Here is a 17,098-nt window from a genome sequence, read left to right as displayed (position 1 = left end):
ACAAACCCCAACTGTCAGAATGAACATGGTTCAGTCCTGGATGTGATCAACAGCCGCAATAACAGCAGAATCCAGCCCCTGCAGTCACTTGTGAACTTGCTGGTGTGTCAGCAGGGTGGATAACTGAGCGAATCCCTTCCCACACTCGGAGCAGGTGAATGGCCTCTCCCCAGTGTGAACTCGCTGGTGTACTTTGAGGTGGAATGAAGACCTAAATCTCTTTCCACAGGAAGTACAGCTGAATGGCCTCTCCTCAGTGTGAATTCGCTGGTGCTTCAACAGGTTAGAGGACCCACTGAATCCTTTCCTACATACAGGACAGGTGAATGGTCTCTCTCCTGTGTGAAGTCGCTGGTGTGTTAGCAGGTGGGAGAGCTGAGTGAATCCTTTCCCACACTCGGAGCAGGTGAACGGTCTCTCCCCAGTGTGAACCCGCTGGTGACGTAGTAGGGTGGGTAACTGAGTGAATCCCTTCCCACACTCGGAGCAGATGAACGGTGTCTCCCCTGTGTGAACTCGCTGGTGTACAGTAAGGTTAGATGAAGACCTGAATCTCTTTCCACAGGAAGTACAGCTGAACGGCCTCTCCTCAGTGTGAATTCGCTGGTGCTTCAGCAGATCCGAGGATCTAGTGAATCTTTTCGCACATACAGGGCAGGTGAACGGCCTCTCCCCAGTGTGAATTCGCTGGTGACTTAGCAGGTTGGATAGCTGAGTGAATGATTTCCCACACTCGGAGCAGAGGAACGGTTTCTCTCCAGTGTGAACTCGCTGGTGTCTCAGTAGGTTCGATGACTGAGTGAATCCCTTCCCACACTCAGAGCAGGTGAATGGCCTCGTCCCTATGTGAATTCGCTGGTGCTTTAGCACATCAGAAGACCTAGTAAATCCTTTCCCACATACAGGGCAGGTGAATGGCCTCTCCCCAGTGTGAACCCGCTGATGTGTCAGCAGCTGGTATGATTGTGTGAATCCCTTTCCACACTCGGAGCAGGTGAACGGCCTCTTCCCGCTGTGACTGCATTGATGATTTTTCAGCTGGGACGGGTAATTGAATCCTTTCCCACAGTCTTCACATTTCCATGGTTTCTCCATTGTCTGAGTGTCCTTGTGTCTGTCCATGTTGGATAATCAGTTGAAGCCTTGTCCTCACACAAAACACATGTACAGTTTCTCCCCGCTGTGAATGGTGTGATTTGTTTTTTCAGGCTGTGTAACTGGTTAATGCTCTTTCCTCAATCAGTGCACTAGATCACTCTCACTTGGTGCTTTTCCAGTCACACAGATGTTTGAAACCTTTTCCCACAGACAGAACAGACAAACATTTCTCCTTCCACATTTAAAGACGATAGTGTTCAGGTCCTGAATACAAAGACTCTGTCAGTTCTTGATTGAATATTTAGTTTCAGTATTTTGTCTGTAAAAGGGGCTTCAAATACACTGTAAAAGAAATTTACGAGAGTCATCACTCTAAATACAGGATAGAAATTCAGAACGAACAATTCAAGTTTCTATAGAACATTTTTTCCTCTCTTGTTCCCCGAAGTTGCAAATCCCTGTCCCATGCACTCTCCCTCCTCCCTGTGCTGAAATCCAAATAAAGTGCTGGATAATTCTTTCTGTATCTTTTTAACAAATTTGTGCTAGAGATAACAATATGTTATCTCCCACAGTCTACCCTCCGTAAGCTTGCAGACATCCCAAATTCTGCTATCCATTTCTTAACTCACGGCAACTCCCATTCCCCTATCACCCTTGTGCTCCCTGATGTGCATTGGTTCCTGGTCAATCAACATCTTGATTTTTAACTTTTAAATCATGATTATTTTCAAATCCCTCCATGCCCTCATCCCTCACCATCTCAGCAATCTCCTCCAGCTCCACAACCTTCCGAGATATCTGGGCTGCTTTAATCCTGGCCTCTTCTCCGTTCCCAATGATAATTGCTCCACCATTGGTGACCATGCCTTCAGTTCCCTCAGCCCTAAGCTCTGGAATTCCCTCCCTACACCTCTCTATCTCTTTACATCAATTTCTTCTTTGAAGACATTCCATAAAACCTTCCTCTTTGCCCAAGCTTTTGGTCAACTTATCTCCTTTATGTGTCTGGGTGTCAGACTCCGTTTTATAATTTTCCTGTGAAGTTCACCGAGATGATTTGTGATGTTAAAGGTGCTGTATAAATAGAAGCTGTTGTTTCTGACTGTAACCCTGACCTCCTGATTTATATTGATTCCACATCAAACTCTATCTCTGATTTATTGTCCCCCTCCCCCCTCCCCTCTACCCTGCGGATTATTAATCCAGGTTTGCATCCTCCATAAATAACCTCTGCAGCTGCCAATGGATGAATCTTTTTCTCCCCTGGTCACTGGCACCCTGAGGCCCCGCCCACTTTCTGTTGCTTCAACAAGATGGCCGCACACAAAGCAAAAAGCCCCCCGAGCTGCAGCTTCTTATTGGGGGTTTGGGGGACTCCATCACGTGTTTCTGAATCCTCCCCGCCCCCCCCCCTCCCAGGGTTTCTTGCTTTCCCAGAGATCAAAGTCCTCATTGATTTGAGCCCAGAATGTAGCCTCTTATTTATTGTCCCCCATCCGGACCAATAGGGCGAGGAGGCGGGGCTGGAGGACTGAGACGGTCGCTGGTCTTCCCACCAATCAGAGTAAATGAGGGGGCGGGTCTTAGCCAGCCTCTTGCTAATGGGCTCCTCTGGCATGGATGCTTGCGCATGCGCCCCGCCGCACACCGCCTCCTATAAAGATGGCGGCCGTGAACCCGGGTCTCTGATCCGGAGAAGACCCGCAGACGGGGTCCCGGGCGGGAAAAACACGGGACCGGCGGCTCGATATTCGGGGTTCAGGGCCTACGCTGGGTGCATATGAAGCCTTTTAGCCCGCCCATTGCGTCCATCGCTCCCTTTGCGACGCCCAATGAACTTACCGGCTGCAGAGAGAAACAAACAAGCGTCTGCCCATCTCCACCACCCATACTGCGCATGCTCCGAATATTGCGATGAACCGCGCATGCTCATAACCGCCGCGCTGACCTGCTCATGCGCACTGATCCCCTGCGGTGTGGATCAGGGAGATTCTCCACCGATAGGAATGCTGGGTGCAAGACCTCCAGGTTCTGTTGATGTTGTTCATCTTCATCATTTACAACATTCAGGACAAACAGCAGGGATTATTAGAGGGAAGAAACACAGTGTAGTGAGAAAGGAAATTCAGTGTCAGGTTTGGGGAGCTGGGACTTGTAACAAGCTTTGAGAACTGAAATAGTCAGGAGGAAGGAAGGAATAAATTACAGCAAACGAATAATCAGTAACAGGATAAAAGCACCGACTAGGCACTTTACAGCCTTCTGGACTGAATATTGAGTTCAACAATTTTAGATCATGAACTCTCTCCTCCATCCCCACCCCCTTTCCGATTCCCCTTTTTTCCAATAATTTATGTAGATTTTTCATTTCCCACCTATTTCCATTATTTTTAAATATATTTCCATCCATTTTATCTCTACCTTAAAGCCTATTTTGATCCCTTCCCCCCACCCCACCCCCACTAGGGCTATCTGTACTTTGCTCGTCCTGCTTTCTACCCTTAATGTCACCTATTAGCACATTCCTTAGATAATATCACCACCTTCAACACCTCTTTGTCCTTTTGTCTATGACATCTTTTGGCTATCTCCACCTATCACTGGCCCTCTATCCAGCTCTACTTGTCCCACCCCCCTCAACCAGCTTATATTTCACCTCTTTTCTATTTATCCTTAGTTCTGTTGAAGAGTCATACGGACTCGAAATGTTAACTGTGTTCCTCTCCGCAGATGCTGTCAGACCTGATGAGTTTTTCCTGGTATTTTTATTTTTGAATCAGTAACAGGACATCAACCAGTCTCCTCTTATCAAAGAGAAATCAAAAATTAATCTCAGCGTGTGTGAAACAAAACTGATTTATGACATTATATCCAGTATTTTAAACTCCAGCCCAGTTAGATAGAGATTATTAACATTAACAGCAACAAACTCTAAATGTCAGAATGAAGATGGTTCAGTCCAGAACGTGATTAACAGCAGCAATAACAACTTGTATGTTATAGAGCACCTTTAACACAGTCAAACAACCCAAGGTGCTTCACGGGGGTATTATCAAAGAAATCTCAACACCAAGACACAAAAGGAGATATTAGGACAGGTGACCAAAGACTGAGTCAAGAGGCAGATTTTAAGGACCCTCTTAAAGGAGAGGAGCAAAGAGGGGAAGACAAATTTTACAAAGCTCAGAGGTGAGCTGGCGAGAGTGGACTGGATATATCTATTAGGAGGAAAAACTGTCAGATTAGTGGGAGGCATTCAAAAGCGAGATTCCATCGGCACAAGGTAAACAAAGAAGGAGGGTGGTACTGCCAAATCTATACCCCCCTGGTTGCCCAGAAGCATACAGGCCAAGATAAAGCAGAAAAAAAATGCTTATAGCAGTCACAAAAGACTTAGTACTGTCGAAAGCCTAGAGGAGCATAAAAAGGACGTGGGTTAAGTAAAAATGGAAATTAGGAAAGCAAAGCGAGGATACGAAAAAATATTGGCAGGTAAAATCAAAGAAAATCCTAAGATGTTTTACCAGTTAACTAAGAGCAGGAGAATAACTAAGGAAAAGGTAGGGCCTGTCAGAGATGTACATGGTAAGTTGGGGGTTGATGCAGAAGATTTGACAGGGTTCTCAATGTCTCTGTCTACACTAAGGAGGAGGATGATGCAGACATTTTAGTTAGAGGAGTGTGAAGCATTTGATATAATAAGTATAGTGAGAGAGGAAATACTGGAGGGACTGGCGTCTTTGAATGTGGATAAATCACCAGGGCTAGATGGGTTGTATCCCAGGCTGTTGAAGGAAGCCAGAGAGGAAACAACGGATGCTCTGAGGATCATTTGCCAATCCTCACTATATACAGGCGAGGTCCCAGAGAATTGGAGGTCTGCAAACACTGTACCATTATTTAAGAAGGGTATGACGGATAGGCCAGAAAATTAGAGGCCATTCAGTCTGACTTCGGTGGTGGGAAAATTATTGGAAACAATTCTGAGAGACAGGATAAACTGAATTGATCAGGGATGGTCAGCATGGTTTTGTTAGGGGAAGATCGTGTGTTATTAAATTAACAGAATTTTTTGAGGAAGCAACAAGGAAGGTAGTGCAGTGGATGTTGTTTGCATGGATTTCAGTAAGACATGTGACAAGGTCCCACATGGCAGACTAGTCCGGAAAATGAGAACTCACGTGTTTTGGTATCTTTGACAAATGAACAACAGGAGGTTCAGGTACAGGTTATGATCATTTATTCGAGCAATTGCAAGGAGAGAACCACCTCAAAGCAGCTTGAGATAGCACTCTACCAAGTTACAAGTATACAGCTTATTTATACATCACTGACAAGAACATTGCTCAGCCTTCACCCAGGCGGAGCCTTCTCCTCCTATCTAAGCTGGGACCATCTCTCCTTTCCTTATCTGTTGATGAGCACACTTAATCTATCTTGTTTTCATCCTCCGTCTCCAGTCTAGTTCCCAGGGCCTTTCTGGGGATTACAGGCCCTAAGGGTGTGCAAAGTTCATCTGGTAACCCTTAACTGTTAATGTACTTGATGGCACTGGCTGCCTGGAGATTCTAAGTAATTCCCTTTCAATAAATTCTCACTGTATTCCCCCTAACAGTCCCCCCTTTTGGCCCTTGGCCTAGCCCAAGGTAGCCAACTACAGTGGTACTGTCCATCACTTTATGTACCACCACCCATTGATACTGGCCAGGTATCCAGCTTTGGATTGTAAAGCTACTAGGTCAGACCATCTGTATCTCCTGGTCCTTCAGTTCAGGCCTCTGACTTGCTAAACCTCTTCTCCACCTGCTAAAATTCCCCCAGTGCCACCTCTTTCGCGATCTTTGGGTGCAATGGATCAAATATGTTAAATATATAATTAATATCAGCTGAATCACAACCAGGTGGATTCAAAATTAGCTGAGTTGTAGGAGACAGAGGGTGATGACAGAAGGATGGTTTAGTGACTGGAAGCCAGTGTCCAGTGGCGTACCACAGGGATCTGTGCTGGGTCTCCTATTATTTGTCATTTACATAAACGACATAGATGACTATGTGGGAGGTAGGATTAGTAAGTTTGTGGATGACACAAAGATTGGCCGGGTGGTTAACAGTGAGGTTGAGTGTCTTGGGCAACAGGAAGATATAGATAGGATGGTCAAATGGGCAGATAAGTGGCAGATGGAATATTACCCTGAAAAGTGTGAGGTGACAACACTTTGGAAGGAGTAATTTGACAAGGAGGTATTCAATGAATGGCATGACACGAGGAAAGTTCTGAGGAACGAAGGGACCTTGGCGTGTGTGTCCATAGATCTCTGAAGGCAGAGGGGCATGTTAGTGGGGTGGTGAAAAAGGCATATGGGACACTTGTCCTGATCAATCAAGGCATAGATTTCAAAAGTAGGGAAGTCATGTTGGAGTTGTATGGAACCTTGGTGAGGCCACAGTTGGAGTACTGTGTGCAGTTCTGGTCACCACATTATAGGAAGGATGTGATTGCACTGGAGGGGGTGCAGAGGAGATTCACCAGGATGTTGCCTGGGATGAAACATTTAAGTTATGAAGAGAGGTTGGATAGACTTCGGTTGTTTTCGTTGGAGCAGAGAAGACTGAGGGGTGACTTGATCGAGGTGTGCAAGATTATGAGGGGCATGGACAGGGTGGATAGGGAACAGCTGTTCCCCTTAGTTGAAGGGTCAGTCACGAGGGGACATAAGTTCAAGGTGAGGGGCAGGAGGTTTAGGGGGGATGTGAGGAAAAACTTTTTTACCCAGAGGGTGGTGACAGTCTGGAATGCACCGCCTGGGAGAGTGGTGGAGGCGGGTTGCCTCACATCCTTTAAAAAGTACCTGGATGAGCACTTGGCACATCGTAACATTCAAGGCTATGGGCCAAGTGCTGGTAAATGGGATTAGGTAGGTAGGTCAGGTGTTTCTCACATGCCTGTGCCGAAGGGCCTCTTCTGCGCTGTGTGATTCTGTGATTCAGGTCATGGGAGATAATCCGAATCCATGGGTGTATTTGTACATTTGAGCCCCAATCCTCCTACCATGTGGAGGAATCTATTTGCTTGCTATCCTCCTTTAAGGCTCTAACCTGTTGCTGCAGTGTATAGTAAGTTCTATATATCTGCTGAGCCTGTCTCCGAATCACAGTTCGGTGCTCTGGTAATAAGGGAATTTCATCGGAGAACTGGTTCAAATCTTGTGTCAGGTTATCCTTAAGGCCTTCCATGACCTGAATAGTAGTCGCTCCTCTCTTGTATATTTCGACCAGGTCCACCTTCCCCACCCTTGCCGGCACCTGCGGATGTAGGCACATTGAATGATTATGGGTGGGGCACATCCAGTTGCTCCCGTACTGGATCTTTTGCTGCCAGGTGGTAATACAATATCTTCCATTCCCCATATATGCAACATGGGTTGGTTCTTTTGCAGCCCATATAGTTTTCATTGTGCATTTTGCTGCTTTTTTTTTTGTAAAAATATACTTTATTCATAAAATATCTTCAATCACATTCCAAACCATTTCAAAAACAACATTACAAGGGTACAATCCAGGTTAAACTTTTACAAAATGTATCACCAGGTGCATCAGTACAAACAATATTACAATCATTTACAGCCTTTCATTTTGATCTGTACAGCCCGAGGGGCTCTAAACAGTTCCCAGTCTCTTGGTGCGCTGTGGTAGAAAGGTCTTAGACAGCGACCCTTCCCCATTGCGCCTTTGCGGCAGCTGCCCCAAGCTTTAGTGCGTCCCTCAGCACGTAGTCCTGGACTTTGGATTGTGCCAGTCCGCAACAATCGGTCGGGGACAACTCTTTGTGCTGGAAGACCAACAAGTTTCGGGCAGACCAAAGCGCGTCTTTCACCGAGTTGATGATCCTCCAGCTGCAGTCGATGTTTGTCTCGGTGTGTGTCCCTGGGAACAGCCCGTAGAGCACAGAGTCCTGTGTCACAGAACTGCTCGGGATGAACCTCGACAGCAACCACTGCATCTCTCTCCAGACTTTCTTTGCAAAGGCACAATCCACAAGGAGGAGAACAACGGTCTCTTCCCCACCACAGCCACCTCGAGGGCAACGTGCAGAGGGGGTGAGCCTCCTGGCGTGTAGGAAGGATCTGACGGGGAGGGCCTTTCTCACCACCAGCCAAGCTACGTCTTGGTGCTTGTTGGAAAGTTCTGGCGATGAGGCATTCTGCCAAATGACTTTGACAGTCTGCTCGGGGAACCATCCCACAGGGTCCACCCTCTCCTTTTCCCTCAGGGCCTCTAGGACGTTACGTGCTGACCACTGCCTGATGGACTTGTGGTCAAAGGTGTTTTTCTGCATAAATTTTTCCACCAGGGACAGGTGGTACGGCACGGTCCAACTACTTGGAGCGTTCCGCGGCAGCGTGGCCAGACCCATCCTTCGCAACACCGGGGACAGGTAGAACCTCAGCACGTAGTGACACTTGGTGTTTGCGTACTGAGGGTCTACGCACCGCTTGATGCAGCCACACACAAAGGTGGCCATCAGTATGAGGGCGATGTTGGGCACGTTTTTTCCCCCTTTATCTAGAGGCTTGTACATCGCGTCCCTGCGGACACGATCCATTTTCGACCTCCAGATAAAGCGGAAGATGGCTCGAGTGATCGCCATCGCGCAGGAGTCTGGAATGGGCCAGACCTGCGCCACGTACAGCAACAGCGAGAGTACCTCACACCTGATGACCAGGTTCTTACCCGCAATGGAGAGGGAGCGTCGCTCCCACATGCCCAGTTTCCTTTTCACCATAGCCACTCGCTCCTTCCAGTTTCTAACGCATGCCCCGGTCCCTCCGAACCATATCCCCAGCACCTTCAGGCCGTCAGCCCTGACAGTGAAGGGGACAAAGGATCGGTCAGCCCAGTTCCCAAAGAACATGGCCTCGCTCTTCCCACGATTTACCTTGGCTCCCGAGGCCAGTTCGAACTGGTCGCAGATGTGCATCAGTCTGCGCACCGACAGCGGATCCGAGCAGAAGACGGCGACGTCGTCCATGTACAGGGAGGCTTTTACCTGCGTGCCTCCACTGCCTGGGATCGTCACTCCTCTTATGCCCGGATCCTTCCTGATGGACTCGGCAAAGGGTTCTATGCAACACACGAAAAGGACAGGCGAGAGAGGACAGCCCTGCCTGACTCCAGATTTAATCGGAAAGCTATCTGTTTCCCACCCATTGATTGAGACTGCGCTACTGATGTTAGTGTAGAGCAGTTGGATCCAATTTCGAATTCCCTCCCCAAACCCCATTTTGGAGAGCACATCCCCCATATAGGTGTGCGATATTCTGTCAAAGGCCTTCTCCTGATCCAAGCTGATGAGGCAGGTATCCACACCCCTGTCCTGTACATAGGCAATCGTATCCCTGAGCAGCGCCAGGCTGTCAGAGATCTTCCTGCCTGGCACAGAGCAGGTCTGGTCAGGGTGAATCACCAATTCCAGAGCGGATTTGACCCGGTTGGCGATGACCTTGGACAGAATCTTATAGTCCACATTCAACAGTGAAATGGGTCGCCAATTTCTAATTTCCTCCCTTTCCCCCTTGTGCTTGTAGATGAGGGTGATGATGCCTTTCCTCATGGATTCTGACATACTACCGGCCAGGAGCATACTCTCGTACACTCCTAGCAGGTCTGGGCCGATCAAGTCCCACAGAGCCGAATACAACTCCGCCGGCAAGCCGTCGCTTCCGGGGGTTTTACTCTTCTCGAAGGACTCGAGGGCCTTAGTCAGTTTATCAGGAGTTAGCGGTTTGTCCAGGCTCTCCCGCGTACTGTCGTCTAAGACCTCCGTGATAGAGGACAGGAAGGACTGGGAGGCCGTGCTGTCCGTGGGCTTCACGTCATACAATCCGGCATAAAAGGATTTTCTGATCCTCAGAATGTCGGACCGTGATGACTTTACTGAGCCGTCTTCCTTCAGGCTGCTGATCACAGAGCGCTCTCTGTGTACCTTTTGGAAGAAGAAACGTGAGCACGTCTCATCCTGCTCCACGGAGCGGACTCTGGAACGGAAGATGATCTTGGAGGCCTCCGAGGCAAAGTGCGAGGCTTGCTGGCCCTTCACCTCTTGGAGCTCCTCCTTGACATCGACCCCCATCGACTGCAGCCGGAGCAGATTCTGCATCTTTTTCTGGAGTCGGGACATTTCCCTCTGTTCCTTTCTAGCTTTCTGGGTGCCTTTGAGGATGAAAAACCTCTTGATGCTTCCCTTGATCGCTTCCCACCAGTGTGTCAGGGACTCAAAGAGGGGTTTCACGGTTCTCCAACCTTTGTAATCCCTCTTGAGCTCCTTAATGTTCTCTGGGGTCAGCAGTTGCACATTTAGCTTCCATGCCCCCCTGCCCACCCTCAGGTCCTTCTCCAAGTGGCAGTCCGCCAGTAGGAGGCAGTGGTCAGAGAAGAACACCGGCTTGACGTCGGTGGATCTGACTGAATGCACGGGACACAAACAGGAAGTCTATCCTGGAACGAATGGACCCGTCTGGCCGCGACCAGGTGTATCTACGCTGCGCTCCGTCTGCAGGGTTGCTGAAGACGTCGTGCAGCTTGGCATCCTTAACTGTTTCCATCAGGGATCTGGACGTAGCGTCCAATCTGCTGCCGGCCCTGCCGGATCGTCCAGCCGCATCGATGATGCAGTTGAAGTCACCGCCCAGAATGACCGGCCTGGAGGTCGCCAGCAGCAGTGGGAGCTGCTGAAAAACCTCCAGCCGCTCAGCCCCTTGTGCCGGGCCATACACGTTAATTAACCGGAGTGGAGCGTTCTTGTACATTACGTCTGCTACGAGGAGTCGCCCGCCCACCACCTCCTTGACCTCGGAGATGGTGAAGTTGCCTCCCCGCAGCAGAATACCCAGGCCGGAGGAACGAGAGTCGTTTCCGCCCGACCAGATCGATGGCCCGTGGGACCACCATCGTGACCATTGCCTGTAGGAGCTGAGGTGCGGTATCGCACACTCCTGCAGAAACAACAGGTCAGCTTTGACCTTGGCTAGGTAGTCCAAGGTCGCAACACATCGCGTAGTAGATTTAATGCTACGCACGTTTATGGATACAATCTTTAAACCCATTTTAAAGCATTTATTCTCCTACCAAACCCACTGTCTCTGAGAGTCCCAGACCTTTAGTCTGCTCCTTCATACCCGTAGTGAGCTCAAATTCCTTCACTTTGGATGGGCTGAGGTAGATCTCCTTGGCCGTGTTCTGCTCCGGTGGCATCTGGAGGTTCACGTAGAGAGTGGGTTTTGAGATGACCTTTGCTGGAGAAGCTTCTCCAAAACTCACCCCCTCTGGGGTGTTGCTGTTCCCGGCTTCCTGGAGCTGGGGTGCGATGATTGCCTCACTGCTCCCAGATTCCAGGGGCTGTGGTGCACTGGCCTCCTCAGGTTGCAGGCAAAGTTGGGGTGCGCTGGTCTCCTTGTTGTCTCCAATTTTCTGGAGCTCGGGTGTCTCGTCCTCCAACGCCCTGGAGCTTTGCCGCCTCTTCTGTCGGTGCCGCCCTGGCACTTCATCATCCGAAGAGCTGCTGCCCTTGTCATCCGTGTCGGATGGGAGACGCCTCTTGCCGCTTCTCTGGGAAACGCCTTTGCTTCTTCTTCGCTCCCTCTTACTTTTCTTGTTCTTCACCGTCCGCCACTCCCCCTGCTGCTTTTCCACTGCTGCCTCCTCCTCCATTGATTCGCTGTCCTGAGGACTGGGAGGTTCAGGGGGTAGTGCTGCTGATTGGCTCTCTGTTGCCTCGATCTCTTTCTCCACCTTGTCTCTCTCTGTGTCCTCCTTTGTCCCGTTGAGCTCCCTGGGGGCCTTGGTGGTTGGAGTGACACGAAACATTTCTTCTGCTTCCCCCTGGTCGGCTTTGGCTGCCTGTGCGTAAGTACGGCAGCATTTGGTGCAGGTCCTGTAGAGGTGACCTGCCTCGCCACACAGGTTGCAGCACTTGGCCTGTTTGCAGTCTTTTGTCTGGTGCCCTTCCTGTTTGCAGATCTTGCAGAGGGAGGCGCTGCAGTTGGCCGCCACATGACCAGCCTTGCCGCATGAGCGACAATGCTTGGGTTGCCCAGCGTAGACCAGGTAGCCATGGTTTCCCCCGATAGCGAAACTGGAAGGAGGGTGGAAAATGGCTCCCTTACCATCGGTCTTTAGCGTGACCTTAAACAGGCGTTTGCCTGTCCAGATCCCCAAGTGCATTTTGCTGCTGCTTTAAATCTGCACCTTGCTTCTTTCGTCTCATATGTTGGATGTGCGCAAACAACTGCGGTGGCCTCTATACTACACCCTTCTAATGTGGTGCTAACTATATTCCCTTCTATGTCTACTGCATATGGCGGAATGTCATGAGTACCTAATATAGTAATCCCCCTGTATCACCCCAATATTTTCAACTCTCTATATTGTTCTGCCAGGTGTTGACATAGGTATAACAGGTATCACTAAGACAATGCCTATTAGCATATTATTATTCACCATACATTCAACATTCATTCTGCATGCACGTGTTAAACCTCTGAGCTGGCAACCAGTCAAGTCATGATCCTTATGTCGTGAAAGATTAATAAATGTTCATTAGTTACCCATAAAGGAACTACCCCTTCATTAATCTGTCTTAAGTTCTCTCGGGCTTGTTCCAGTGCCCAGGATCCATAGGTGCTACAAACATCATTTCTGCTTGCTTCATTTGAAATATTTTTCCCTATCCCGATCAGTTTATTGATAGTCCCCGTATGACCTTCAAGCACGGTAGTCAGGTTTTGATTTAACTGTGTCATGTCCTGGTCTGTGTTTAATTGGGTGTTGTGAATTGCTTGTCCCCGCTCTAAAATTTCCTTAAGCTTGGAGCTCAAGGTCTGGGCCTTCTGGTCAACAGTTGCCAGGTCAGTAGAATTAACCATTGATGTCCCTGTATTGAATATCGTAGCGGCATCATTTATCAGGCTGCGCTTAATTCGGTTCCCTCCTAAACCTGGTGCTACAACCATTGATTGCATCCCGCCATTAAACTGACCCACTTCAGTCATTAACTGGCCCATTAGAGCTGTATAAAGTGCACGAATATGGATTGAGCAGCACTGGGGCAGGGAAATACCAAATATGTTCAAGACCACAGGTACAAGCTCATGTTGTACGTTATCATATAAAACTTTATTATGATTAACCAATACAAGACCGTTCGTTGGACCTGGGCTCATAGCCGGACAAGGTGGGTCAGTTGGTGTGAGTTGAGAAGCTGCAATTGCCTCTGCTCGGATTGTTGATACGGTCTTGGGAGGTGGCTGGGTAGTGGTACTAATCTTCCCTCTAGGGTGTATCGCCCAAGTCCATCTACCGTCGCTATTTGCCCAAGTGGGTACATCGTTATCGTTTTGGCCACAAATGTTCCATTTGGAATTCTTAGGGTGGGAATGAGCAATCATCAATGCATACATTGTCAAGCATGCTGCATAAAATAACCCTCTGTTTCACAGACAAAATTGAACTCTTCTGCCCACTCCTTATGCTTAAAACACACAGTAGTTAGATTTGGAAACTTAACACAAGAGCCAACTTTCCCGAACAGCCCCCACCAACCGCCCGTGCATGTCATATCCCTGACACTTCCGTGCCCGATCTGAAGCAAACCCTTGCTACAATTCAAAATTACTTGTTCTTCTACAGTTACATTTGGCATTCCCCATTGTGTGTCGCATTCAGCACTGTCCATGCTGTACCAAAGTCCCTCCTGCGGTGCGGGATGAGCCATGATAACCCCTGACCTTGTTGCCAGTATCGCCATGCCCACAAGCATTGACATTGCAATTAACATTCTGTGAACTTAAACAGATAACCGTCCCAGTCATCACCGGTCAGTTGTTGAGATTGGTTCTGTGGATAGAACCAGTTAATAAAATGCTTCCGTTGTGACCAGCGCTTCCAGTGCACCTGTCCCCTAAAGTCCACAAACACACATGTATCACTGGTCATGATTACCTCATACGGTCCCACCCACTTGGATTCAAACCTCGTTCGTTCTGGGTTTATCTTGACCATCACCTTGATCCCCACCTGGGGGGTCTGTTGTTGCCTTTCGGATTTATCTATTTCCATGTCCTTAATCATCTGTCGGCTTCCTTCCTTAACTCATGCAATTGCTTACTCATTTCCCTCACATAGCCTTGCTTTGGTGGTCCTACATCTCCTCCTCGTGCAACTGCATTGCTCTCCTTGTCATTCGTTCAAATGGGGTGAACCCGGTGGTCCTGCTTGGGGTAGCCGGAGGCGCTTCAGAATATTGGGCAAGATTGTGGCCCAGCTGTTTCCTATCTCTTGAATTGCTTTTGCTCTTGATGTTTTTTTTTTAAAGTTTGGTTCATCCTTTCCACCATCCCCAAGCTCTGTGGTTGGTAGGGAATGTGGAATTTCTGTTTGATCCCCATAAATTTACACATTTCTTAATGACTCTTCCTGCAAAATGAGTTCCCTGATCTGAATCTATCTGGGTAGACACCCCCCACTCCTTCCAGTCTACTACCTCCTGCTGCTGTCTCATGTTGGACCTCAATTCCTTAAGCTGTCTACACAACTCTACAATGCACTTTCTTATCCTACTTTTCAATGGCTCAGTATCTTCACATCCAGTGGTGGCTCTCTCTGGGCACTGCTTAACTTTGCCTGTCATCAGGGTGTTAATCCTATGGTCATACGTTTTGTAGCTCGCAGGCGCATTAATATAATCAGTAATACATCTATTTAGCTTTTTTCCAGCTTTCCCTTTACCGGTATCCATTTGTGGTAAATTGTTGTTAAGTATTATTTCTCCTTACCCTTCAATTGCCTCAACCACAGATTCCACACAGTTTTATCTCAAGTTTTTTTTTCCTGACCATGATTATCCTAAGATTCTCTTGAGGTCAGTTTCTCTATTGTCTTGAACGTTTAAAATGTTCCCTTACTCTTTAGGCCATATTAACTATTCCATGTCAATGGGGATCTCTGTCTCTATATCTTTGCTTATCTCCCCCTGTGCGGTTCCAATGTCTCAGTTGATGGCCAGATTATCGAATTCAGTTCCCTTAAAACAGTTTGTATATCGTGTCCTCTTTCCCTAACTCTTTCTCCTGCTCTTAATCTTTTCCTCATACCATTTTACACATGCAATAGCTACCATCTTATCTTGCTCAGGTTGTCTGGGGAGACTTTACAGTCCAATAAAGTATTCATTATAGTAGTTTTAAAACAGAAATCAGGCATTGACATGTTTTGCTTCCTTATCTCCTTCTCAAACAACATTTTATCATCTCAAAAGTCATCCACTAAATTGTGCCTGACCCATTTTTTTAGAATTATCCTGGATTTATTAACTCAGCCAAAAATTGGATTTCTGCCAAACTTTGTCATGGTCTTGAGCTTAACTGTATATTTTGGGAACAGACTGACAGTTACAAAAGCTTGCAGCATTTGAATTAGTGTCAATTGTTGTCAAACCTTTTAAAATAAAAATTTCCTTTTGAGAACTTTATCGGAAACCAAAACAGCAATTCTTTTTAAACTTTGTAAGAACTGTAATTTACACTATCAAAATTAAAACTATCTCTTTCTCATGTGCATTGATTTGTATCCAGATTAAAAGTCCCATATGTTTATCGACACATTCTTTATCTTGGATAACATCCTAGTTATTCAAAAGTCACCTTCTAAACTGCACTTTACATCTCAAGATTGTCCCAAATTCAAATAACTGTGCTGTTGGGATGTAGATTTCCTTTCATATTTAATTCATCTCTTCAAAAGAAACCTCTTTTTATCCATTGGATAAATCCTTACTATATTCCCCCTAACACATAGGATCCAGGGGAAGGCAGCAGGTTGGATCCAAAATTAGCTCAGTGACTGGAAACAAAGGGGAATGGTCGCTGGATGTTTTTGCGAATGGAAAACAATTTCCAGTGATGTTCCACAGGGCTCAGAGTTGGGGCCCTTGCTATTTGTTGTATATATCAATGATTTAGACTTAAATGTGGGAGGCATGATTGGGAAATTTGCAGATGACACAAAAGTTAGTCGTGTAGTTGATAGTGAAGAGGATAGCTGTCGACTCACGAATGATATGAGTGGGCAGAGAAGTGGCAAATAGTATTCAATCTGCAAATTGCGAGGTAATGCATTTGGAGAGGGCAAACAAAGTAAGGGCATACTCAATAAATGGGGAGTTACTGAGAGGGATTGAGGACGTGAGAGACACAGATCCTTGAATGTGACAGGACAAGGTAGTCAAGAAAGCATATGGAATGCTTTCCTTTATTGGGCGAAGTATTGAATACAAAAGCAGGGATGTAATGATCGAACTGTATAAAACGTTGGCTAGGCCACAGCTAGAATTTTGTGTCCGGTTCTGGTCACCACATTGCAGAGAGTACAGAGGCGATTTACAAGAATGTTGCCAGAGCTTGAAAATTGCAGCTAGGAGGAGAGATTGGACAGGCTATGGTTGTTTTCCTTAGTACAGAGGAGGCTAAGGGATGACTAATTGAGGTGTACAAAATTATGAGGGGTCTAGATAGGGTAGACAGGAAAGACTTGTTTCCCTTAGCTGATGGGTCAATCACCAGGGGGCACAGATTTAAGGTGATTGGTAGAAGATATTAGAGGGGACGTGAGGAAAAACCTTTTCACCCAGAGGGTGGTGGGCGTCTGGAATTCGCTGCCTAAGTTGGTGGTTGAGGCTGAAACGCTCAAATCATTTAAAAGGTATCTGGATCTGCATCTGAAGTGCTGTAACCTGCAAGGCCACGGACCAGGTGTTGGAAAGTGGGATTAAAACGAGCAACTAGTTCATTTTTTCTCTTGTTTTGGCCGACACAGACACGATGGGCTGAATGGCCTCTTTCTGCCCCGTAACCTTTCTATGGTTCTAGGTGGAGATGGTTAGGGAGGGAATCCAGAGCTTAGAACCAAGGCAACTGAATGCATATCCGGCACTGGTGAATGGGAC

The 17,098-nt window shown here is 47.4% G+C and overlaps 2 protein-coding genes across 2 annotated transcripts in view; one reads left to right on the top strand and one right to left on the bottom strand.

Annotated features, from left to right (window-relative positions):
• Positions 1 to 2,159, bottom strand: part of LOC144697971 (uncharacterized) — an 82,886-nt gene extending 80,727 nt beyond the window's left edge. The window contains 2 exon segments of the mRNA XM_078569923.1: positions 106 to 1,440; positions 1,858 to 2,159. Of these exon segments, the coding sequence (XP_078426049.1) occupies positions 106 to 1,122 (1,017 nt within the window). The 5' untranslated portion in view covers positions 1,123 to 1,440; positions 1,858 to 2,159.
• The window catches only part of LOC144697491 (uncharacterized), a 1,380,819-nt gene that overhangs the window by 1,138,019 nt on the left and 225,702 nt on the right, over positions 1 to 17,098 (top strand). The window lies entirely within an intron of this gene.

The sequence above is a fragment of the Cetorhinus maximus genome, chromosome 23, assembly GCF_964194155.1.
Source record: "Cetorhinus maximus chromosome 23, sCetMax3.hap1.1, whole genome shotgun sequence".
Lineage (NCBI taxonomy): Eukaryota > Metazoa > Chordata > Chondrichthyes > Lamniformes > Cetorhinidae > Cetorhinus > Cetorhinus maximus.
Note: the sequence above shows the minus strand (reverse complement) of the source record. Positions and strands in the feature narration are given on the sequence as shown.